Raw genomic sequence first — 27,394 nt, forward strand, 5'->3', positions numbered from 1 at the left:
CTTTAATCTAATGGGGAGCAGACAACTCTTAACATTATAAATAAATATAACATTAAGTCTGCAAAGTCTATAAGCAGAGGGAGACACTAGAATTGCACATTCTAATTTGCAATGTGGCCCGTGATAATTTTCATTTCATGGGACCCCTAATCCAGTACAGTACTATATATCTATACAATCCTATCATGTACACTATTCATCCAAAACAGTTATGCACACAAACCCAATACTAATAGTAATAGGGCAAAGCTGAAGCAGCCATCTTTCTAATGGGCAACAGGCCAGACAGCCAGCTGTTCCAGTAACTACAGTTTTCTCTGTAAATCAGCTTTCATCAACTATAACTACGGCAAGTTTTCTGTTTTTATTTAGTAAAAATCGATTCTCAACCGATTTGTTATGTATTGAATACGTCCTATGACGTATCACGATGTACTATTCCAGTAATACGTGAGGCCCACGCTCTGCGCACATGGAATACTAGAGTGATAACGTTGCATGCTTTCCACCGACTTCCTCTCCAGCTTGTCATCGCCGAGGCGGAAGCTGTCGCCTCTGAGTTCGTTTCAGGGGAATTCTGGGAGATGTAGTCTTAGAGCGGCTGGTTGCTGTTATTCATCGCAGAGATGTGGCAGCCCGCCAACTACAACTCCCGTGAGCCTCTAGGTCTTTGCTTCGGCTTGCACTCTGTAAGGTGTGCTGCTAATATAGGGTAACCCCGAGCTCTGGCACCCTGGTTCTTCCGGACCGAGGTGAGTCACTACAGATAGGATCTGCCTGGTTAACAAAGGGGCCTGTCTGAAAACTGCTGCCATAGTATGTACATGGCTCTGGTGCGGTGGCTAGCATGTTATGAATGCGGCCAGGCCAATGGCTAGTGCTGGGTCTGGTATAGTATAACTGGTTACTCTCCCAATGGCTAGTGCTGGGTCTGGTATAGTATAACTGGTAACTATCCCAATGGCTAGTGCTGGGTCTGGTATAGTATAACTGGTAACTATCCCAATGGCTAGTGCTGGGTCTGGTATAGTATAACTGGTAACTCTCCCAATGGCTAGTGCTGGGTCTGGTATAGTATAACTGGTAACTCTCCCAATGGCTAGTGCTGGGTCTGGTATAGTCTAACCGGTAACTCTCCCAATGGCTAGTGCTGGGTCTGGTATAGTATAACCGGTAACTCTCCCAATGGCTAGTGCTGGGTCTGGTATAGTCTAACCGGTAACTCTCCCAATGGCTAGTGCTGGGTCTGGTATAGTATAACCGGTAACTCTCCCAATGGCTAGTGCTGGGTCTGGTATAGTATAACCGGTAACTCTCCCAATGGCTAGTGCTGGGGCTGGTATAGTATAACTGGTAACTCCCAATGGCTAGTGCTGGAGCTGGTATAGTATAACCGGTAACTCTCCCAATGGCTAGTGCTGGGGCTGGTATAGTATAACTGGTAACTCTCCCAATGGCTAGTGCTGGGGCTGGTATAGTATAACCGGTAACTCTCCCAATGGCTAGTGCTGGGGCTGGTATAGTATAACCGGTAACTCTCCCAATGGCTAGTGCTGGGTCTGGTATAGTATAACTGGTAACTCTCCCAATGGTTAGTGCTGGGTCTGGTATAGTATGGTAACTCTCCCAATAGCTAGTGCTGGGTCTGGTATAGTATAACCTGTAACTCATAACCGCACCATTTCAGCTATCTTAAATAATTAATGTAGTAAAATGTACTGTCAGGGCAGCACAAGCTAGAATTATTCATTAAAATGTCTAATATTGTTAGGAATCCAAAGTGAATTCCAAAAGGGCTTATTATTATTATTATTATTATTTGCAAAGCTCCAACAAATTCCGCAGTGCTGTACTAACTGACCTGTATTTGAAGCAAGACCAGTTGGACGCAAAGGAACAGAGGGTGCTGAGTGTCATGCTCAAACGAGCTTACATTCTAGAGGGAATGGGTTAAAATTGCACAAGAGGTAAGGGTAGGATGTAATTCATGTACGGTGAAAGCAGTTTCTAGAACAGTTAAACGTTAGTTTTTTTTGGATGACAGTTGCATGTGCATAGTTGTTTATAAACTAAGCAACAAATTGAACTCATTCAATGTACACTTTATTGCATAAACATCAAGTACCGTTTGATTGTAATAGGTAGTGCATATATTTTTTAAGTGTTGGTTGCCTGTAGAGATTCATTACCTTTTCTCAAGAATCCACACTCTTCCTGTAAAGGACTCTTTGGTGGGGTTCTACAAGGTACATTAGAGTTCTAGAATAAGGTTTCGGGTTAGGAGGTAGGCTAAATCATCAGAAGTTGGGATATTAAGGGTTAAGCATCATAATTACTATAGTCTGCTATGTTCTTTATGGTGCCAGGAGTCACTTGGCACTGTCTCAGGCATATTCTTAAACTAAAGCAGCAGACATTCCCATTCTGTTTTACCAATATCAATTTTCTCTCTGTTTGGAAATTGTTGACTGAGGGCATTATCTAACTATTTAGGGTTTGAAGTGACATTGGTGTTTGGAGTCTGTATGTACAAACAGATACTGAACTTCGCTACTGGAGGTGTAACTCCACCTCTAATCGTGTCATTAACCAGCCTGGAATGAGAATTTCTCACTGCCAAAGTTTAATCCGGTGCATATTGGGCGTCACACATGCATCGCAATGCCCACAAGCTCTGTTCTGTCTGTCCTCTAGAGAAGGGGAGTGACGTCACTCAAGAAGGATCAGGTTCCATGGAGAACTTGACCTCCGGTGTAGCACCATGCGTTGTAGGACATATTATTTGGGTGGCTTTTTGCTGAACATTTACAAAAACAGTCAGCTGTGAAACTCACTCCATAGTTTTTGTTCACCGTTTTACTTATCCAGATAATGCAGTGATAATACAGTATACTACAGTTTCAATACATACCTCCCAACATTTAGATGCAAGAACTCAGGAGGTCTAAGATTGAGCAGCCCATGACATAATAGAAGTTGACCAACCCAGGTAATGGACATTTGAGCATGCCTGCTCAAATGAGGGTGAATGCACACATTGCTGGCTGGCAGCCTCTATGTCTAGCCCCACTCAGAGTAGACTATGAGCAGAGTGCTAAAGAAGTACTCTTCCTATAAGCCTAATGTCCTAAATGCAGTTTGTACATTGCAAGCACGTCTAATTGTGTGCTTGGTGAGGATATCAACTGAGGTCACCTGGGAGAGATGGACAGACCACAAGTTCGGGACTATTTCCTCTAATTGGAGACTGTGACTGTTGGAGGCATGTCAATAATAAACCTCTTCATTTTGGTTTATATGTCTCCAGAGCACCTTTTATTTATGGTTCACATTTACATTACACTCTCTCTCTCTATGCAACTGTACTATCTCATTGATATAATGGTTGAACGGATAAACATATGTTTAAATCTGCATGTATGATTTACAGTACATTCATGTTCAAGTAGACTTTTTTTTATTTTATTTATAACCTTTTAGGTACTAGAGGAGTTCTACACCATTTACTTGGTGATTGCATCTTGAGTTAATGGTGTGTTACAGTTATCACAGCTGATAGACTATATATCTTATGACTTACTGTAAAGTCATGATACACCCTGATTAGCAAACACCCTCTGCAGTCTGCAATGTGTGCGCCACTAAGTACTCTGTAGGTTGTGAGATCATTGCTTCTAGGTAGAAAACCCAATTTCTGCTTTCTCCACTTCAAAAATAGAAGTGTAGCGCTTCAGCAAGAAAAAGTTATTATTATTTTTTTTTTTTAACCACTGTGACATCAAGTTTCAAAAGTGCTAGTGCAAAAACATACTCTTATCAAAAGGTGCAAATTTTTCCAAGTGCTTATAGTGTTACACACTGAATAAGATACATTAATCAAATTAAAGTGCCAATGTTTAATTCCACACACTGTAAAATATTTAAGTGCAAGTACCACAATTACAATACTTGGAATTTCCAGGGAAGTTATAGAATCTCAAATATAAAAGTAAATCGCATAGAATAGTGCAATATGTATAAAACAGTGTAATATACCCAAATATTTTATTAATGCCCATTTACAGAGACTAGAGACCGGGATTGGCTCTATTTAAATGCCTTGGAGTCTTAGGGAGACTCTTCCCCTCTTGGATAGTTATCTGGACCTCAGAGATAAAGTGGTTAGAAATGTAGTGTAGTACGTTCAGGATCCACATACTTAAGAACAAATGAAAATCCACGGACGTGTTTTAGAGCCACAATGGAGGCTCTTCAAGGTTACAGTGCGTCTGCTTAGGGTGACACCGTCCCTTCAGATGAGAGACTCCAGTAGTAGTTAAATAGATGTATTGCCAAAAATAATAACAAACAAAATAATGAAATAACAAAACACAAATTAAATGCAATAAAATCCACAGCATTTGTCAATTTAAATGTCCCAGTAATAAAGCACCTTTATATAGACAGTCCATTAATCCTATTAACGCTATTGGTGTGCGTTTCACTCCTCTCCTCCGTCTGATGTAGAGGCTTTCTTCCAAGACTCTGTAATAAGGTATGAGCGGACATGCTAGGCTTTTAAAACCCCTTGGCTCCAGCTATGATATTCTGCAAGTGTGTGGCCAAACATTAAAATTCTGTGACATTGTGTTCACTTGGCCTGCATGGGACCAATAAATGTGTTCTTAGTTGACAAAGATACATGCTAGGTATCCACTGATCCCAGAAGGGGTTGAAATGTGTACACGTGTCTTTCATTACAAGTTTCAAGATCAGATTAAAGGGAAACTATCATGGCAAACATAACTTGGAGTCACTTTACATAGAACACAGTATTGTGGTTAGAATTGGTTTGCTTTGTACATATGATGCATCTTATCAAGACCTAAATAGTAACACGTTTTTTTTTTCCTACTCTTCAGATATAATGCTGGCAACATGTCAATCCAATCTATGCTTTGTGATCGCATAGCTATTGCCAAAGAATTGATCAAGCGAGCAGAAGATCTCTCTAGATCTCGAGCTGGAGGTGTGGAAGGTGGAGCAAAGTTATGCAGCAAACTAAATGCGGAGTTGAAATTCTTACAAAAGGTAGAAGCTGGGAAAGTAATCATTAAAGAGTCTCACCTTCGTAGTACCAATCTTACTCACTTACAAGCCATCATTGAATCGGCAGAGAGCCTGGAAGAGGTGGTCAGTGTTCTTCATGTCTTTAGTTATAATGACGGGTATGGTGAAAAGCAAACACTTGTCGTGGATGTTGTAGCCAATGGTGGCCACACCTGGGTGAAAGCCATTGGACGGAAGGCCGAAGCTCTGCACAACATATGGCTAGGGCGTGGGCAATATGGAGACAAAAGTATTATTAAGCAAGCTGAGGATTATTTACAAGCAAGCCGTCAGCAGCCAGTGCAGTACAGCAGTCCTCATATTATATTTGCCTTTTACAATAGCGTTTCCAGTCCAATGGCTGAAAAGCTGAAAGAAATGGGCATCTCTGTACGAGGAGATATTGTTGCTGTCAACTCTTTAGAAGAGGATCCATTAGCAGACAACTTTTCAAGCGGCAGTGAATCTGATGATGAGAGCTCTGAGTTTCTTCATGTTGGAAAGGTAGATAGGGAAAATGTAGTAGCCAGTGTTGCTTTCCCAACAGAGTTCAAGGTTGAAGTCTGCAACCGGGTCAACTTGGACATCACCACACTAATAACCTATGTGTCTGCTCTCAGTCATGGAGGTTGCCACCTAGTCTTTAAGCAGCAGGTGTTAACAGAGCAGGCAGCACAGGAACGGCAAGAGAAAGTTCTGCCTTTGTTGGATTCATTCATGAAGGGAAAGGAGCTGTTTGCCTGTGAATGTGCTGTGAAGGACTTTCAGTCCATTTTGAAAACCTTGGGTGGACAAGGAGAAAAGGAGAGAGCAGCAGCTCTTCTGGAGAGAGTTACCGTTGTGCCAGATCAGCCATCAGAACGTGCCTTAAAACTTGCCATCAGCTCTAAAATCAATAGTCGGTCAATCACAATCTTTGGGACTGGTGACACTTTGAAAGCCATCACAATGACTGCTAACAGTGGTTTTGTAAGAGCAGCGGGTAATCAGGGTGTTAAGTTTAGTGTTTTCATTCATCAACCACGGGCACTAACTGAGAGTAAAGAGCCAACTGCTACTGTTTTACCAATGAAATATGCATCTTCTGATCTACTTTAACTTTACTTTATATTAATTTATAGACCGGGTTATTCACCAATGTGAAAATTCTAAGTGAATTTCAAACTTGAGGCTAAATCCGTTTCCAGGTCGATTTTGACCATAAATGTAAAATTCACTTTGAATTCTCACTTCAGTGAATAACCATGTAGATGCTGCTGGGCCATGTGCCTTTGCGTTTATTTTGCTGATATATAATGGTAAAAAATGTATCAAAGTTATTAAACTGTAACTATTACGTTACTTATTTTTCCTTGGTTAAAAATTGTGCAGCAGCAAATTGTCATGATAAATTGCCGAAGGGATGCAACTTAAAACATTAACTGTACTCTGCACTTTTCTCCAGCACTAAATATAAAGCCATTGTCATTTGTTCTCTACGCTTTTTCTCCAGAATTAAATATAAAGCAATTGTTAATCACTTGAACTGTGATAACTTTAAAATGTTTAAAGTGGTACTGGTACTTTCCAAGAAGTGATTGTTTGTCGACCCCAGTTAACACTATCACAGTGTTTACTTTGGGCTGATAATGCAGTAGAGGTAAGTAAGAACAATATTATAAAGGGGTAAATTTAACAATAAATGAGACATTTACAAAATGTTACAGGTACAATAGATTTATGAGGACTATGCTCAATCGAGTTGACAATCTTTAAATTTTACTAATCTGTTTGCATTTTTTCTTTTATCATGCATTTAAATGCCATGATGGGCATGTTATCAAAATTGTATGAAAGGAACACTAAAGCTATAGGAATGCAGGTTTGTATTTTGTAAATTTTACTGTCCCCATTTCTATTTAGAGGCCCCCACCCCTTTTCAAATATATATATAATTTTTTTTTAATACTTTATTAGCGTTACTTTTTTCTTTCTTTTTTTTTTTTAACAGCATGTAGTACATACAATAGAAAATAATAATATTAATAATAACCACAAAATATTTAACCAGGAAAGGTACATTCAGATTACTCTGGTTTTCAAGTACGTCCTGGGGATGTTACCTTAGCCCAACATCCAGGGGTTTTACTGTTACCCAATTTTATGGTAAAACAAGATAAAAGGAGTACCATTAAATTGGGTAATAGTTACAATAATAGTGTAACAAAAATAAAAAGAAGAAAAAAAATCAAATCACATGAAATACAGTCCAAAGCAGTTTCAAGGTAACCCCTGGTCGTGATCAGAGAGATTTTACTCTACCAATACAACAAACAACATGGCCTTCAGGATGTTGAAAGGAGAGAGAGAGATCGATAGATACACACACACACACACACACGAGAACATTTAGATTAACATTTATATTAGTATCATTATCAATAGCATTAATAATAATAATGGGCTACAATACCTAAGGTATAATTGTGCGGGAGGCATTAAGGTGTGTCGGGATGATCCCAATGAGTTTAAATGATCATGAGAGTCAGTGCTATCCGTAGGACCTCCAAATTTGGCCATGTAATTACATTGTTCTTTTTCCACATTTTTGCTCTTTTTACTTTCAAGGCCATAAAATTCTACATATTCAGCTGCCTATCGTTCTTTTTTACATTTTCAAAGATGTAAGTGAAGTTTGTAATTTTTTTTTTCCTTTATTGCAAGTTTAAAACATTAATACAGACCTATAAGCGAGGTACCATTACAGATTGGATATACAATTTAATATTATATTCTAAATTCAGACTGTACCAAGCAGACGTTAAGACAAATTACATAAAACCATTATTAGACAAATTAACAAAACAGAATGGAGTGCTGGTCGGCAAATTGGAGACTCATTTGTTGGTTTCAAGGAGTATCATCAGTGGGTAAACAGGTTATTTACTTGTTTGGGGCCTCTGTTGATTCAAAGCTTATGGAGAATCGATTTAAAAATAGAAATGTGGGAGAGGGATAATCACCCAGGGGTCCGGATTTAAAGGAGATACATCTTTCCATATTGCATTGATATTTAAGCTGGCTTAGAACATGGGCCTAGATTTTAACCAGTGTCTTGATAGTACCATCTTTGTAACCGTTGTCAGATGCATTATTAAAAATCTTTTCTGCTTTGGGAAAAATGTATATCTTAAAGTAAAAGATGAGTGCTTGATAATTATGTACAAAATCTTTGCCTACCAGTTTGGTTAATTCTATTATAACTTTATTCCATATCGGTCTTATACTGTCACATTCCCACCAGATGTGTTTAGAAGTTCCTACTCCCTAATTACACCTCCAGCACACGTTTCAATTGGTAAGGATTAGTTTTATTCATGATTTTTGGGACCATATGACACTGATGTAATATTTTATAGTGTAATTCAATAAGATTCAAACAGTGCAGTGATTGCTTAACGTCTTGGATGGTTTTATATTAATAGGATAACAGGGAGGGGATATCAAAGTCTTTGTCCCAATTTCTCCAAGCTTTAGGTTTGGTCTCGGCATCAAGTCGTAAGATATAACAACTATTGGGCCTTTCCAATACATTTTAATAAAATAAAGATTGCAAGAAGTGTACAGCCTCAAAGAGAAGCACATATAATGACATTTCTCTATTTCCTATTGCTAGTATAATTCTATTTCACCACAAGAGGGCATCTAAAGCAAATCGAAATATAGAGAGTTATAGAAAATAGTAGTAGGGCTTAGCGGTTACCTAGTTTGCTCTTGCTGTCTATTAATGGTACCAAACGTACTGACACCCATTTATTTACAAACTAGTCCACACCATAAGAGAAGAGCAAAATAAAGAGGGATATAGACGCACTTGACGCGCGTTTCGTTTGTGCATGTACACCTTTGCACACCTTTCAGTAGGAAATACATTGATTTAGTTACATGTGTTTCTCTTTGTGGTTGCACATTGTGTTCTTTAACCCCTTAAGGACACATGACGTGTGTGACATGTCATGATTCCCTTTTATTCCAGAAGTTTGGTCCTTAAGGGGTTAACAGAAACCTTAAACCCCACGGCCTTATTAAGGATTAGTAATTTTTTGTTTTAATTCTTCACTATATATGTATATATATATATATATGTATATGTGTGTGTGTGTGTGTGTGTGTGTATAGACTTGTAAAAAGTAGATTGCTGCACTCCCGGTCTTCAAATAAAAATTGACTTTTATTATATCATGCTAAAATCAGGATTTACGTTTCAGTCCTCTCCAAGGACTTTCATCAGGATCATATATATTTTTTACATGCAGTTGTAATTAAAATTATTCAACCCCATAGAAAATCAGGTTTATCATCAGAATTTGCAGACTTTCAGGATGATCCTGAGAATGTGACAGTTTAAGACCGATATGGAATAAAGTTATAATAGAATTAACCAAACTGGTAGGCAAAGATTTTGTACATAATTGTCAAGCACTCCTCTTTTTTACTTTAAGATATTAATTTTTCCGAAGCAGAAAAGAGTTTTAATAATGCATCTGATAACGGTTACAAAGATGGTACTATCAAGACACTGGTTAAAACAAGTCCCCACCTGGGCCCATGTTCTAAGCCAGCTTAAATATCAATACAATATGGAAAGATGTATCTCCTTTAAATCCGGACCCCTGTGTGATTATCCCTCTCCCACATTTCTATTTTTAAATCGATTCTCCATAAGCTTTGGATCATCCTGAAAGTCTGCAAATTCTGATGATAAACCCGATTTTCTACGGGGTTGAATAATTTTAATTACAACTGTATGTAAAAAAATACATATGATCCTGATGAAAGTCCTTGGAGAGGACTGAAACGTTGATCCTGAAGAAATTGCAATAAACAAATCAAACAAAAGTGATTGAAATAGCTCAACACACCTCAACTGAAAATGCAACTTATAATGACTTGTCCAGTCTCAAAAATATTCAACTCCCTGAAAAGAATCCCTCGCAACATTACAAATATGCAAAACCGATCAAGGGCTTCATTAGTTGTACCAGGTGTGCTTGAGCTGGATTACTTGAAATACCTGAATTGGCTAGGGGATTGTTGAGTGTTGCGTTTTACTGCATGTTAGAAATATGGCAAAGTCAAAAGAATAGTCCACAACGTTACGAGAAGAGATCACTGCCATTCATAGCTACCAATGGCTGCAACCAGATTTATGAGAAGGCAGGCTTTTAAAAACCCTTGAGTGACTGCAAAAGACCTGCAGCAAGACTTGATGGCAACAGGCACTGATGTTTCAGTGAGCACAGTACTAAATGCAGAAGGTTTCAAAGACGTACACCACTGCTAAACCAAAAGGACAAGGAAAGTCGACTCCTATGCTCAAAATTATATAAATAGGCCACAGAAGTTTTGGTATTCTGTTCTGCAGAGCGATGAAACAAAACTAAAATTTTAGCCTAATGGATCAGCAGTACATCTGGAGGAAGAAGAATGAAGCATATGCTGAAAAGAACACTCTGCCTACAGTTAAGCATGGTGGTGGCTCGCTGACGTTGTGGGTCTGCTTTGCTTACTCTGGAATTGGAAACCTCATCTGGAGTGCTATTTTCTCATTGGGGCTGCACACCATACACTAAGAAATGGATTGATTGGATTATATGTGTTTCTTTTTGAGGTTGCACATTGTTTTCTGTCCTTTTTCTATTTTTGCCTGGATGGGGCTGATTAGTTGTCAAATATAAAGAGATGCTTATAAAGTTTAAACCACAAGGATTAGTCATTTTTATTTATTTACTATATATATATTTTAATATAGAAGTTAGGGAATCTGAGAGGGTTAATACAAAGAAAAAAACCACCACAAAGACCCTTGAGTGGAGCGCTGATTGATACTTACCCCTAAAATTTAGGGGTATGGGATAATCCCAATGGAGTTGAATATGCAAAAGAAAAGAGGAAAAAATTCCCAATAGTGGAGTATGTCAAGTATTGTACAAAAGAGATAAATGGTAGCAATTTACACTCACAAGTGAAGAGCCAAGTGGAGGACTGGCTCAAATCACGTAAGCCTTGGTGTATAATGGGAGACACCTTCCCTCTTTATTTACTTGCTTCATTACTCAGAAGAAAACACATAAAATAAATATCTCCCTGGTGAAGTATGTTGGAGCAGATCTTACACAAATAAATATATCAAATGGTATATTGCTCACCTTTTACAGAGCCAAATCTGTATACCTGGCTCTGGTTAAAACAGCTTGTTACCCACTAAGGCGGTACACCTTCTTTGGAGGTAGATGAAGGTAGCAGCAAGATATGGTTGAAAGATCCAATTGATCAATTTATTGGTATGTTAAAATATTTAAAAAGTAACACATAAATTACAAAAACAATAAAAGTCTTTATGCTGCAAGCCTCTTTGTGACGCATTTCGCCCTTCCCTCGGGCTTTATAAATTGAAGTTCCATATTTTTTAATATACCTTTTTGTGTCTGTGTATGTCTGTGTATATATATAATATACCTGTTTTGTGTCTGTGTATATATATAACCAGGGGGCTGCACTCACCTGAACATAAATGGGGCGCTGTTGGGGGTCAATGTATACAATGCATCCAGTGCACTCACCTATCCACTAAACAGCAACTTCAATGTTGACAGATTTTATTCGTTTTTTAAAAAACACCTAATCTAGGCAAAAATAATGGGGGTTTAGTTACATTATATGATCATATATTGCATATGCCTGCCACAACATCAATGTACCCCATCTTTGGCAGGTCCTACTCTAATAGCCTAATGTCTGCTCTTATGAGATTAACCAACTTACTTGGGGGAAAAAAATCCCATCTGGGGCTCTCTGCAGTACAAAGCTAAATAGGTCCCTGGGATGAGGCACCTGTGACAGGGAAGGGTGCAAAACCAAGGAGTTGGCTAGACTCACAAATATATAAATTAAACCAGGGGGCTGCACTCACCTAAACATGCATAAATGGGGTGCTGCTGTAGGCCAATTTATACAATTTATCCCAGGGCCCTATTGAACTTTCAGTGACCAGTATGAGAGAGTGTGAGAGCGATAACAGAACATTTAACACACCTGCTCCCCATTCACACCTGAGACCTTGTAACACTAATGAGTCACTTGACACCAGGGAGGGAAAATGGCTAATTGGGCCCAATTTGGACATTTCCACTTAGGGGTGTTCTCACTTTTGTTGCCAACAGTTTAGACATTAATGGCTGTGTGTTGAGTTATTTTGAGGGGACAGCAAATTTACACTGTTATATAGGTTGTACACTTACTACTTTACATTGTAGCAGAGTGTCATTTCTTCAGTGTTGTCACATAAAAAGATGTAATAAAATATTTACAAAAATGTGAGGGGTGTACTCACTTTTGTGAGATACTGTATATATATACATAAAAGATAAGGTATATATATATATACATAAAAGAAAATTGATAACATTTAGGTTGACAACACTGCCCTCATATGGCGATAATGGAGAATACTAGTGATACAGTAGAAGAGAAAACTTTATGTCTACAACATATGAATAGAATACATTTACATCCCTAAGCATAAAACAGCTGCTAATCCATTTTACTCATCTTCTCTGGTTTTTATTACAAATTATGTTAGCGTGTAATGATTTATCATAGTAGAGGCTAAGTTTGGAATAGTGAACAAATATGGAGTGACTCTCATTGGGCTCAAGCCCCTGGTATTTTTTTTGCCATCTAGGAATGCCTGTGGTAAACAATATACTGTAGTGAAGACTTCTAGATAAAGATACTGTTTAAATGAAAGTTTATAAAAATGTGAAGTCCCTGGTGTGTAGTACTACTGTACTGCTGCATTCCCGGCCCCTGCATGTCTGAGCTTGTGGCTGCCCAGCGCCCTGTGCAGCCACACAACTCACAGAGCCCCAAGCCTAGCCAGCTGTGGTGGCAGCCCCCTACCTGGTGGCACCTGGGGCGGCCCGCCACCCCTCCCCCCCTTAATACACCACTGCTATGACTAAAGCTTAATTGAAATTAGCTGTCAAAACTAACACTGGCGGGTAAGATTCATGGGGCAGGGAGGTGAGGAAATGAGACACATGGGAGGCTGGGCAATTGGGGGCGCTGGTTAAATGGGGCTGGGGAATGAGACACATGGGGCTGGGGGAATGAGACACATGAGGGTGCTGGGAGAATGAAACACATGGGGGGCTATGAGAATAAGACACATGAGAGGGCTGGGGCAATGAGCACATGGGGGTCTTGGAGAATGAGACACACAGGGAAGCTGGGGGAATGAGACACATGAGGGGGCTGGGAGAATGAGCAGATGGATGGGCTTGGGGGGAATGAGGCATGTGGAGGGGCTGGCGGGAGGAATTAAGACACGTGGGGGGGAAAGAGTCAGACAGGAGCTTGGGGGGACACAAAGAGCAACAGAGGGGCTGGGGAAGGGGCAAAAGAGACTGACTGGGGCTTGGAAGAGAGACACTCAGAGGGGATGGGGGGACACAAAGAAACACAGAGGGGCTGAGGAAGGGGAAAAAGAGACCGATGGAGGTTTTAACTAAACCCATTAGATTTTAGTTGTGTTGACTAAAACTAGACTAAAACTAAAAAAATTCAGATGACTAAAATACGACTAAAATTAAAATGGCTATTTAGTCAAAATACTATGACTAAAACTAAATTGAAATTAGCTGTAAAAACTAACACTGATGAAGAGCAGATGGAATGATTGTGGATGGTCTCTTCTGCTTGCCCTTATCAACCAATTCTTCAGGTAGAGTCTATTTCGAAGAATCGATTGACAGGTGCGAGAAACCTATCTTTAAATGTGTTTTTCTCCCAACCTATACATTTTCTATAATGGATAGATAGGTTTTAAAGTAGGTGCAAGAAGTTTTGGGCATGACTGGTGCCTTTTAATATTAAAAGTTCAATGAGGTCATCCAAATCCCTATGGAGATGACACCCTCGCTCTAATTTTCTATAGCAAAGCATCGACAATTACTATGGGAAAATAAATTAATGTGTCTGTGTTTACTGAATGAAGTTCTGCATTCTCTTACTGTATTCCTACTTTATACTCATATTGTATTTTCCGTTACTTTCATGTAGAGAAATAATGTTCCACTTGCACCAAAGTTATCGTTCTATTATCTCATGATGCATGACAAGATGAGGGTTTGCCACAATTGTCTCTAGAAAAAGCAGTGTGGGATTTACAAAACTTGATAGCAGAAGCTCTGTCTTTTTTCAACTTTGGCTTTGATTATAAGACCAAGTACTTTGTCTTATGATACATTTTTGATCCAGTCATTTTACTGTAGTCTTCTCATATGATCATTGTAACTAAAGGTGTGATGTCAGGCTGAATCTGAGTTTTGTGAATTGAACATTTGAACATTTGGTCAATAGTATATCTCTTGCAAGTTTTAAAATTAATTTTATCAGAGTTAACCACTATGTGGCAGTGTTTTACAATGTAATAACCTGACAAAAAAATTATATTTTAAACCTGCAAAGTAGACTCTCAAATAGCCCAAAATTGCCCTTGCTGATAGAGGCCAAACAGGGCCGCCATCAGGGCATGACAACCGCAACGGTTGTCATGGGCCCGGCGGTCCTGGGGGGCCCGGACTGCTCAGGTCGTCCGGGCCCCACATTCAGTGGGAACATACCGGGTCGCAGGGGTAGGCAATCTAGTATATTATTCGTGGCACTAATCTTTAATTTACCTCACATTAAAGGGACACTATAGTCCCCAGAACCACTGCAGCTTAATGTAGTGGTTCTGGTGTCTATAGCCTGTCCCTGCAGGCCTTTTATTGTAAACACGGCAGCACTGCAGCACTGTGTTAGTTAACATGGCAGATCATATGGGTGGGGCACTGTGATGTCACATGGGGGGGCGGCAAACTTTACTTTTGCCTAGGGCGGCAAAAATCCTTGCACGGGGGGCCCAGACCTTGAGCTGTGTCAGGGGCCCCAAAATTTCTGATGGCAGCCCTGAGGCCAAATACTAAATTGAGTTATGCTATCTGTCAGAGCATATTTATAATTTGTGGCTAAATTACGCAGTTTAGATTGCTGCAATGTCTTTTCTTCAGTTCACATGTCATTAATTGAATGCAGAGAAGTAGTTAAGCATCCTTCGTTTCTTCAAACCATTTTTGTAAAAAATAAATCTAACCATGTGATTTTGTTTGGCGAAAGTGTATTGCATGTATTACATTATTTTTTAAAATGTAGATACAATAAGATTTGCTTTTGAATGTGTGTTTTGATTGTATTTTTTTGTGTGTTTTAGTTCTTTCCATTTCATTGTTCACTTATGTGACATTTTTACTCACATTTTATACAGGTTCCTTTATGTGTTACTTCAATGTTTTTTTCATTATATCTGAATAATTGAATGTAGAGAAGTAGGAAGAGAGCTGGGAGGGAGTGAACAAGCAATAGAGGTTATTTTTGCACAGAATTAACATTAGACAGTCTAAAACAAAGTTCTAGGCTGTGTAAGTCACTTGCTGGAGGTGCAACCAGAGCCTGGCACAAAGGAGTAGCTTACTCTGAATAGGCAGTTTTTCAAGCCAAAACACTGCACATACAGGTTCCTTGCATGAAGCACAAGTGGTTATGGAGGTTGGAATAACACTTTAAAATGAACCTGACTGACTCAAGTTATAGGTGATTTTCAGGGGTTTATTCAATTATGTATTTTCCAGATAAGTGACAGTTTTTCTTTCCCTTTAAATACTTGTGTCACTGCTAGAAAATGTAAATTGCTGGAACTTCTATTTGAGATTTGTAACTAAGATGGACAATTCTTGGGACTTCATTCCTTTTTGAAACTTTTTATTCCTAAACTAGGAATATATATTTTTTTTAATTCTTTATTTTTGCAGTGCAAATATATAACACAAGCTGGCGAGAGGTGCCCCAAAAGCAGTCCTCTGGCTTTTCCCACGCTTAACATGCGGGGCACAATTATAACAAGCACATTTTTATGTTTTAATCAGGCTTAAGCATTTGGATTTAAGCGTAGATTGAAAGTATAATTAAGTTAGGTCGGTGCAATGACCATGCTATAAACAATCCAATTAATGCAATTACATATCTTTGGTTATAGGAACAGGCTAGAGCATTAAGAGTTAAAGCAGTACGTTTGGTATCAATGCAGTGTGTTTTCCTGGCCTGGCTGAGCCTGTCAAGCAACAACCTGACGACAAAAGGCAGTTTATACCCGTCCAAAGCTTGCAGTCTAGTCGCTGGGTTACCTATCAGATCTAGGACATATTGTTAAGTTTAAGCTACTCTAGGTGACTGACAGTTTTAAACAGCATATGGAAGCCCTGCAACTCTGGTCAGGCACAGGAAGAGCTGTGTAAGTGAAAGGCGGTGCACGCTAAACTATAAGGCAGTAAAGGGGACAGAGTCTTATGTAAGTCTTATCGTGGGTTGCTTCTGTGTCCTCGGTGGTTGGTGAGTATAGTCTCTGGAACTCCAGTCTCGGGAGTTCACCCGACTCTGGCTCTTGGCAGGAACCACATGTACTCGGGAGGAGTATCAGTGACCCCCAGCGCTGTCTGAGGCATCGGCAGCCGGAGGTGAGCCCCGTACCTGCAGGTGCTGGTCTGCTGTGGCTTCTCCAGTCCTGGCTGTGGTAAGGAATTGTTTTTTGCTAGGTGTGTGCCTGATGGACTCACATTTGACTCTAGAATACTTTGGTATACAGAGGAGTTCATGGTCGATTCAATGACTGCAAGGTGCCCAGGCCCTGTGGCTGCAAAACCAGCCGAAATCATCACCCCTCCACCACTGTGCTTGACAGTTGGTATTAGGTTTTTGTGCTGATATTCTGTGTACTGTTAGGTTTTCACGATGTGGTGTTGTGCATTATGGCCAGACATCTTCACTTTGGTCTTGTCTGTTCAATGAACATTGTTCCAGAAGTTTTATGGTTTGTTTATATCAGTCCTGCACAGCCTGCGGCCCCCCAGATGTTTTAAACTACAACACCCATGATTCTAACTTTAACATGCTAACTGAATCCTGTAGAGTTTGAGATGTAACTTTTTTTTTTTTCAATTTCTTTGAGCAATGCACGGTCTGACCTTAGGGAGAATTTACTGGAATGTTCACTGCTGGGAAGATTGGCAACTGTCTTGAATGCTGAATGTGTCAATGTGTTTATCTGAGTGGGTGTGTATGTGCCAGTGTTTGTACCTGTGCGTGTATCTGTGTGTCAGTGTGTGTATGTGCCAGTGAGTTTATGTGCCAGTGTGTATCTGTGTGTCAAGGTGTGTGTGTGTATATTAGTGTGTGTGTATCTGAGTGTGTGTATGCTCGCTCAAACACCAGTACTACATACGAATTTACATTCGCGTTTGAAAGCCAATACTGCCTCCAAACACACCACTGCTTGCAAATGCAAACATTGCATACAAACACACCCCTGTATTAAAAATTTTAAATTATATACAAACACCATCTCTACACACAAAAGTGCACCTGCTCCTAAATACTACAATCTGTTTACTATCTGTAGAAATTAAGGTATATGTATTTATATATACCAAAAAAAGAAATTTGCCAGAATTACATTACATTACACTTTGCTAATTAAAAGGTTTGTGCTATGGTGCAAAATGTTTTGGGGTTCCCCAAAAAGGCATCCACGGGAGAAATTAACCCTTGCTATAGACTATTGTATTGTTTTTACATTCTGCACATACTCGCTCTCTGGTGGGTTGGAGACTGGTCAGGTATGAACAGATATTGTAGTAGTATAAAACCATCAGCTCTTGCATCCCTGGATGGAGTGCTTCTCGTGCTGGTTTTGAAGTGCCTGCTGAGGTCAGACCTTAACTCCCATCTGGTTAAGGTGCCTAGGTTTTGTAGGGCTGCTCCCGTTCCTCTCCTGGTGCGGGGACTGGCTTATTATTCTCCAGGTACACACAACTCTTTGCGACTAACATCATTTCTACATGCATAGTTTTTTTGTTCCTTATTATTATTATTCTCTATTGATTATTTTTATGTTGCAGACACTCACTGTCTTAGACGTTTCCTACCATTAGGCAAGATTTATTAGGGTATCAATAGCTCTCCTGCCACCCAACTGGTAACTTTATTCGACTATCACGTACCTTTCAGCTTAACACTTTCACCATTATCTCCCTCAATGCCAAGAGCCTTAATAGACCTGAAAAGAGATCACACACCCTCTCACAAGTCCAACGCCAAAGGACACACAGTGTATTTGCAAGAGACTCACTTCCAGGAGGGAAGGGAACCTAATCACATCTATAACCAGTGCTACATCAGTACCATGCACACAACCACGCAGGCAAATCTAAAGGTACTGCTATTTTATTCCACAAATCAAACCCATTTGTTTTCAAGGAATCAGGAAGGAAGATATATCATGGTTAAGGGCAGGGGTAGGCAACCTTTTAGCAGCGCTGTGCCGATATAGGATTGTGATGTCCCGTAGCGTGCCGGTTCTATTTTTTTTTAATTGAGGTGTGTATGTATTCTGCTTGTGTTATTTATACTGTAATTGCTTTGTATCTTTGTATTTGTGCGTATATGAGCTATTATATTTTATATGTTCAGGAGTAGTTTGTGGTATCGTGTATGATACCTATGAATGTGGGCTGTGTATTGGGGCTGCTTGAGGAATTGTGTGTGTGGATGGACATGTCACATTGTGTGTTTGGTAGTGTGTGTATGTGTGGGGGCTGTTTGGGGTATTGCATGTGAGTGGCTGCATGTGGGGTTGTGTGCATGTATGTGGATTGTTAATAGTGCTACGTTTGTGCGGATTCTGTGTATGTTTATTTTTTGGGCTGTTCATATTTTTTGTATGAGGGGAGGGTTATTGTGCATTTCTGTGTATATCTAGCAGTATGGGTTGGTTCCCTAGGTTCCAGTGGAGACCAGGCTGGCCAGGTACAGGTGAAGGGCAGGAGCTGCAATATCCGCTGTGGGCTGCTCTACCACAGTGTGGATTCCCATTCACAAGTTCTGGGAGGAAGTGACCTGAGATCACTTACTCTATGTGCTGCAATGCATAAGTTGAGGTTTGTCATTCACCACCTTTTCGTATTAGCAGATATCTGGGTCACTGGGACTCCTGATAGGCCAAAGCCTGTTTGGCTCTAGCAGCCTTGAGTACCGTGCAAAGACACCTTGAGTGCCGTGCAAAGACACCTTGAGTGCCGTACATGGCACTAGTGCCGTAGGTTGCCTACCTCTGGTTAAGGGCATGGTCCTAGATAGACTTTACATGTTTGCTAATCTATACCTCCCAAATCGTCACCAACATAAGTTCCTTAAGGCGGCTCTGAAGGCCCTATCTGGTATTACAGAGGGATGTTTAGTCCTTGGGGGCAATTTTAATGTACCTCTTAACCCTACTCTAGATATCTCTGTATACACTTCCTTCATCCCTAAGCATATTTTACAGAGTGTGAGAAGGCCTCTAGACTACCAGCGACTGGTGGACTGTTGGTGGGCCCTACATGCAGATGACAGGGATTATACTTTTTACTCCAAACCACATTTGTCCTACTCAAGAATTGACTATATTTCCTTACTACTTTCTCGCTAATTTTAGCAGCTGGTATAGGCATGTGGTCTGAATAAGCACCTATCACTTTAACAATAACTTCTCTACTGGCCCACGTTCATACTGGAGGCTTAACACATTTCTACTGTCAGATGACTTGCTTGTCTACAACACCCAGTGAAGACTAGACCACTACTTTAACAAAAAATGACAATGAAGATACTACCCCTTTCTCCATTTTTGAAGCACATAAGTGTGTCATATGTGGGTTTTTCATAGCCAAGGGGACAGCACTGAAGAGGGCACAGACAGACAAATTTACACACCTCCTTCAGGAGATAGAGAGCCTCGAGTTACTGCACAAATATTGACATGAATCTGATTATCTTCAACCCCTTACAACGCATGCAGAGATCTATCTAAACTCTCAAATACATCATATCACATCTCTATAATGAGAAACAATACCCTTTTCTATTCCAATGCTAACAAATGTGGGTCTCTTGTAGCCCACATGAGCAGCTACATATTGCCCTAAAATATGCCCAGACCGAAACCGACTGCATTAAATGCCTGAGAAGATTGCTGAAATGCCCCATAACTATTTGGCTAATCTGTATTCTCTCACTAATGAAACAAGATGGAATAACTATCACCTTACTACTGTTAAGGACTATCTACAAAGTAATGTGGAAACCCATCTCCCTGGCTCAGTGACTCAACTTTGACTGAAACTGAACTGGCCCTCAAACTCACAAAACCAGAGAAAAGACCTGGTCCTGATGATCTCCCAACAAGCTATTATAAACTCTTTGCCAACCTTCTGTTCCCTTCCCTCCTTAAGGCATTCAATTGCTGTGGGGGATCAGGCTGATTTCATAGCATAACAGGAGGTGAGGGACAACACAGTCCAGACACTTTCATCATTCACCAGTTTTGCCTGACCTCGAGAAATCTTCTATTTCTCTCAATGGATGCGGAGAAGTCCTTTGACAGGTGGTTTTGGAATTTCTCTTTGCAACCCTTAAACAAAGAGGATTGGGCCCACAAATGCTTATCTGGATGCTTGGATTGTAAATGCTTACCATCTACTTTACACCTACATACCCAGGTGTGTGTCAATGGGGCATTCCCTGCACCCTTTGACATTTGCAATGGGACCCAACAGGGGTGCCCACTTTTGCCCTCACCCTTTGTCCTTGCCCTCGAATCCCTACTGAATGCAATCCTACAAAATCCAAATATCACAAGCTTCCTTGTAGGTAACACAGAACACAGGGTAACTCTTTATGCTCCTCTTCTCTGTGATGAATCTGGAAATCAAATCCCCCCAATGTTATGGAAGGGTTCAAAAGATACAGGAGTCTGGTTAACCTGTGTATAAACTTTACTAAATCCATGATTCTTAATGTCTCCATTGGTTGGATCACTCTATCAAATACCTGGGGAGTGTCTGCCAAGGGATCTACGCCACTTACACCAGACAAATTTCTCACAATTTCTGGATAGATTTGGTCAAAACCTGAGGGCATTGTCAACAGTGGCCTTCTCCACTCTTGATATGGTCCGAGTTATTAAGATGAGCCACTTACGCAGAGCACTCTAACTTTTTGAAACCCTGCCAATAGCCTAATGCCTTTTTTAAATCCCTCCGGTCACTCATCACTAAGTACATATGACAGAAGGGGATCCCACTCTGGCCCTGCCCAACGTGGTGGTGGGGGTGTTGGCCATCCCAAATTTGAAATGATACTACCAGACAACACACCTATTACAGTTAGTGGAGTGGGCTAAGGAAAGGGTGTATAACGTATTGAACGAAATTGAAGCCACTCAGGGGGGGAGGTCACTGGCAGCCCTAACCTGGATGGACCTGCAGCATAGTTTAAAGTTAGCAACGCCCCATCAGTTAATTCCAGTCACCCTACAAGTTTGGCAGGCTGTGGCACTTAAATGGGTGCTTATATCCTTTTCTTCTCCTCTGCTTCCCTTGAAACACAACTTGCATTTTCCACCAGGGCAGGAAGCCAAGACTTTCCAACAACATATGAGATGCTCATCATCCCTAGTGTGCATTACCACTTCAGGATGCATTTCCGGTATAGACAGCTAACCAATTTCCTTAATTCTATTTTAGAGCTACCTTTACTGCTTTGTGACTTAACCTCTTTTGAAGTACTCTGTACCATTGACCATGGGATCTCACGTTTAGATGCTACATTCCAACGCCAAGCTAAAGACCCTTTGCCAAACATTTTTGGAAAAAAGGTGGATGCACTGAAGCTTCCCCACACACTTAGAAATGGTAGAAAATGTGTGACCTTACATGTCACTGTGCCATATGTAGCAAATTTCAGGAGTCAGCCTATAAAAGTTAGTTTTTCTGATACAAAACTCTGCAACTCTTACATGGTTGATCCAAGGCAGGACAATCAATGTCGGTGATGTAGGGGAGCAGAGGCATCCTTTCTCCAAATTTCGTGGGAATGCCTGCTAATTCAACCTTTCTGGGTAAAAATGTGTGAAATCCTCGAAAGATTCTTAGAGGACCCACCGCCTTTTACACCTGCTCATATGTTACAACACCACACAAACACAAGATCGTCAATCTACAAAAAATCTCTGACTATTAGAATACTCAATTTGGCCAAAGGGCTCAAACCCTTGTATTGGAAACAGTTCACTATACCACCCATGCAGACTTGGCTCCTTCATATGGAGGAACTTAGAACCATGGAAAACCTCATTTTTAAAGCAGATGGGAGACAACACACTTATCTGTCCATGTGGACACGTTGGATAACCAATATTAAGTCTGGAGGTTTAAAAACCCTAATGACGTAGATAGGAACACTCTTATTGCTATTTATATTTTGGGAGTTGGAGATCCCTTTAGAGTCATTAGTGGATATTCTGTTGCACTGAAAAGAAGAAACAGCTACTGGTACCCAGATTTCTAGGCGGTAGTTCATGTTTACATTTGATTTTGTGAGAATAACTGAGATACTACTCTCCAGGTATAGTTTACATAACCTGTACATGTTATGCATGCCATTGTGATACTGTAAAAACTAATAACATTTTGATTCACAAAAGTATTATTCTTGTTACTTCATACCATCTAGTCAGAAAATGTGTAAAATATCTAACTTTACAAAATATTACATATATTTTCTTATAAAAGAAGTTTGATTTCTGAGAGGATGACAAGGGGTTTGGGGACCCCTAGTCAACTGGGGGGGTTATTTTTTTATTTAGGGACCCCACCCGCCACTCAGAGGTGGGGGCCAGGGGGAAGGACAATAGGTCCCCCCTTATTAGTATTTAGGGCCCCACCCACCGCTCAGGGGTGGGGGCTAGGGGGGAGGACCTTAGGTCCCCCCCTTATTAGTATTTAGGGCCCCCACCCGCCACTCAGGGGTGGGGGCCAGGGGGGAGGACATTAGGCCCCCCCTATTAGTGTTTAGGGCCCCCACCCACCGCTCAGGGGTGGGGTCCAGGGGGAGGACATTAGGACAATAGGTCCCCCTTATTGGTATTTAGGGTCCCCACCCGCCGCTCAGGGGTAGGGGCCAGGGGGGAGGACCTTAGGTCCCCCCTTATTAGTATTTAGGGACCCACCCGCCACTCAGGGGTTACGACTCTTTCAGCACATAATATACTGCGGTAACCCTAAATAGATAAAGATGTTCAGACTTTAAGATGCCATCTTGTCCTAAGTCAGGGAATTTTCCATGAAGTGTGCACCCTTACGTTTTAGTTATGGCCTTGTATTTTTGCCAAGTTAAGGGAGGTCCTAAAATGAACAAAGTAAAAGAAATGAACTACGGTAACCCTAAAATGAAGACACCTAAGGTATAAATATGTGTACCTTTTAAATGTTAACACAGAGAGGGGAGATTTGGAGACAGACGCTCCATCTTTTAATGACAGAGTGGCTGACATGATGTTTATCTATTAATGATATTGCAAGCAAATAGTTTATTCTTATAAACTCTGCTATAAATTATTGTAATGGATTTTATATGTCTATATTTATACTTGTATTTAATAAAATATCTAAAAGACAAAACTTTATTGCTTTCAAGACAATCCTTATTTTATATTGTATTCTCAATTATTTATATACCGTATTTTAAATAGGGGATCTCTTACTAACTATTTAAAATTATGGCTAAGATATCTGTATGGTTAGCCCTGCTAAGTTCTATGCTTTAATTTGTTATAGTGGTAAATAGGGGAACCAGCTGCGGTTACAAAAAATATTTTACAATAGTTTTTTAACTCTTAAATCTGGTTCTCACATTTATATGAAAACCTGCTATATTTTTTATTAGGTGAGAAGAACAATGATTTATAGGACACAACAACAATATACAGAAGTAACATTACTGGTTGCTGTCAGGTGATCTTTAATCATTTAAAACCTGTGAGTACAGGGTGGACCTTATTTGAATTAGGCTGTCATTTGACTTTTAATGATGGTGAGGGGTTGATTAGAACATATATGTGGTTGCCAGACAAACTACCATAATATCTATACTGTGAGGTGGTTGTTGTTGTTATGATGAGGGGGATGTTGATTCTGTTTTTATATATATTACATTAATACTAAGTGGTCCTTAAAGTCACTTACAATAACACTGCACACAAATGCACACCTGCATTCATACGCACCTGTGTGGCATTATAGAAAAAAAAAAAAAAACACCAGAAAAGGGCTGGAGGAATAGAGATCTGTGCATCCCAGTAGATTACCAGGTATAGATGGGGAGCTAGTAGGGAGAATAAAATATCCAGACGTTCAAACGCAATTGCACCACCTGCAAAACACATCATTAAACTACTCAGTAGTAAACTGATTTACCTTTCTTTTTTTTTTTTTTTTTTTTTTTTTTTAAGTTTGCATTTTTCTTACTTGAATTGTGTCCAGAATTTTTTTGATAATTTACAGTTTAGCGTTACAGATAGGAAAATTGCTCTTACGCATAGATAGCATTAAGCAAACATTTAAATGCAGTTTCCAAATTGTGCCAGAAACAGCTGACTTTATATACGTTTTTGCTATCATACCTTCTATATAAAATCTGAAGGGTAATTAGGAGGTACTTAAAGCAGACCTCTGCTCATTTCCATCTATAACTGGGCTCATGGGACCAGAGCTATAATGTTCTTAAAATAACAGTTGTAAATGAAAAGCTTATTCCCATCCAGAGACAACAATCAGGCTTCCTTGTGTTAAAGGGACACTATAGTCACCAGAGCAACTACAGCTTAAAAGACCACTCTAGGCACCCAGACCACTTCAGCTTAATGAGGTGGTCTGGGTGCCAGGTTCCTCTAGGATCAACCCTTTTTTTTAAAAACATAGCAGTTTCAGAGAAACTGCTATGTTTATACTGAGGGTTAATCCAGCCTCCTAAACCTCTAGTGGCTGTCTCATTGACAGCCGCTAGAGGCGCTTGCGTGCTTCTCACTGTGAAAATCACAGTGAGAGCACGTAAGCGTCCATAGGAAAGCATTGTAAATGCTTTCCTATGCGACCGGCTGAATGGGAGCGCAGCTCCTGCCGCGCATGCGCATTCAGACGATGATGTCGCAAGGAAGAAGGAGAGGAGGAGGAAAGCTCCCCGCCCGGCACTGGAGAAAGAGGTAAGTTTAACCCCTTCCTCCCCCCAGAGCCCGACGGGAGTGGGTCCCTGAGGGTGGGGGCACCCTCAGGGCACTCTAGTGCCAGGAAAACGAGTATGTTTTCCTGGCACTAGAGTGGTCCTTTAATGTAGTTATTCTGGTGAGTATAATCATTACCTTCAGGCATTTTCATGCAAACACTGCCTTTTCAGAGAAAGGTGGTGTTTACATTTCCCCTAGGGACACCTCCAAGCCATAGGCGTGCGCAGCCTATTGCATTAGGGTGTGCACCCTAAAGCACAAACACACGCCGCATGTATATATATATATATATATATATATATATACACACACACATACATATACTGCTGTTTGTGTGTGTGCTGTGTGAGGGTGCTGGTAGTGTGCTATGTGGGTGAGGGTGCTGGTAGTGTGCTGTGTGTGAGGGTGCGGTTTGTGTGTGAGGGTGCTGTTTGTGTGCTGTGTGTTAGGGTCCTGTTAGTGTGCTTTGTGTGTGAGGGTGCTGTTTGTGTGGTGTGTGTGTGAGGGTGCTGTTTGTGTGGTGTGTGTGTGTGAGGGTGCTGTTAGTGTGCTGTGTGTGAGTATGCCGTTTGTGTGAGGGTGCTGTGTGTGTTTGTGAGGGTGCTGTTAGTGTGCTGTGTGTGAGGGTGTTGTGTGTTGTAAGGGTGCTGTGTGTGTATGTGTTTGTGAGGGTGCTGTTAGTGTACTGTGTGTGTGAGCGTGCTATGTGTGTGTGTGTGTGAGGATGCTCTGTGTGTGATGGTGCGGTGTGTGTGGGTGCTGTTTGTGTGCTGTGTGTGAGGGTGCTGTGTGTGCGCACTGTTTGTGTTAGGGTGCTGTGTGTGTGTGGGTGCTGTATGTGTGTGAGCTGTATGTTTGGGGGGATTGTGAAGGTGGGGGCAGATTAGTAAATAACACCCCTCCATTCTTACCTTATGTAGGGAGGGGGGATCCTTGATGTCATGTGCCATCCCTGGTGGTCCAAGGGAGAGTGAACTCTAGCCTGCGGGGCTAGAGTTCACTCTCGCGAGATCTGAGCATTGCCGCCGCACCGCTCAGATCTCGCGAGAGGAACCTGGCAGAGCTTCTGTCTAGAGCTCCCCGGGTCCTCTCCTGCCTCCCTCCATGCTGCTGTGGGCTGGTGAGGTAGATCTTTGATCTCCCCGCCGGCCCATGGAGGCTTAGAGCAGAGCCACACTTTATTCCTGGGGAATAAAGTGTGGGAACTCTCCCAAGATCCCCCCCCCCCAAAAAAAAAATAATATACACTTGTGTGTGTGTGTGTATATATATATACACATATATATATATATATATATATATACGCGTACACACACATACACTCACACACACATACTCAGACACACACACATATATTCACAGACACACACACATATATTCACAGATACACACACATACACACTCACAGACACACACATACATTCACAGACACACACATACATTCACAGACACACATACACACATACACACACACACTTACAGGCACACACACACACACATAAACTCACAGACACTCACACACACAAACTCACAGACACACACACTTACAGACACACTCACACACACACACACACACACACACACACACTCACACACATACACTCACAAACACACAAATTATTATTTTTTAATAAAAAATTGTCCACCCAGCCTCCCTACCTGGAGTGCTGGCGTGGACTTTGTCCCTGGTGGGGCGGGCGCCAGTGGGGCGGGCGCCTTTCTCCATATCAGCCGCGGCAAGGGAGCTGTGTGCTGTCTGCTCCCTCTCGCCGCGCGGGCTGTCTACAGTAGCTGGGAGCCGGAATATGACGTCATATTCCGGCTCCCGGCATCAGCAAGCGGCGCGCGGCGAGAGGGAGCAGACAGCACACAGCTCCCTCGCCGCGGATGGTGACAGGCACCCGACCGGGGGGGGGGGGAGAGGTGTCCATCACCTCTTGCTGCCCCCCCATGACAGGGTGAACACGGGGGGAGGTGGAGGGCATTTGGGGGGGGAAGAGTGCCTGCAGGAACAGTGGGAACATTGTTCCCACGCGTTCCTGCTGGACTCACAGGCGTGCCGCGGGGATTAGG

General features: G+C 41.0%; 1 protein-coding gene across 2 annotated transcripts; it reads left to right on the forward strand.

The window, feature by feature from the left end:
* Positions 1 to 538: 538 nt before the first annotated feature.
* C4H7orf25 (chromosome 4 C7orf25 homolog) lies at positions 539 to 6,566 on the forward strand. Of its 2 annotated transcripts, XM_063450657.1 has the most exons (3): positions 539 to 752; positions 2,926 to 2,989; positions 4,902 to 6,566. In XM_063450657.1, the coding sequence occupies exon 3, from the start codon at positions 4,918 to 4,920 to the stop codon at positions 6,184 to 6,186; it is 1,269 nt and encodes a 422-aa protein (XP_063306727.1). In that variant the 5' UTR covers positions 539 to 752; positions 2,926 to 2,989; positions 4,902 to 4,917; the 3' UTR covers positions 6,187 to 6,566. The 2 variants fall into 2 exon arrangements, with proteins under 2 accessions (XP_063306727.1, XP_063306726.1); XM_063450656.1 differs by lacking the exon at positions 2,926 to 2,989.
* Positions 6,567 to 27,394: the final 20,828 nt, after the last annotated feature.

Source organism: Pelobates fuscus, chromosome 4 (genome assembly GCF_036172605.1).
Source record: "Pelobates fuscus isolate aPelFus1 chromosome 4, aPelFus1.pri, whole genome shotgun sequence".
NCBI lineage: Eukaryota > Metazoa > Chordata > Amphibia > Anura > Pelobatidae > Pelobates > Pelobates fuscus.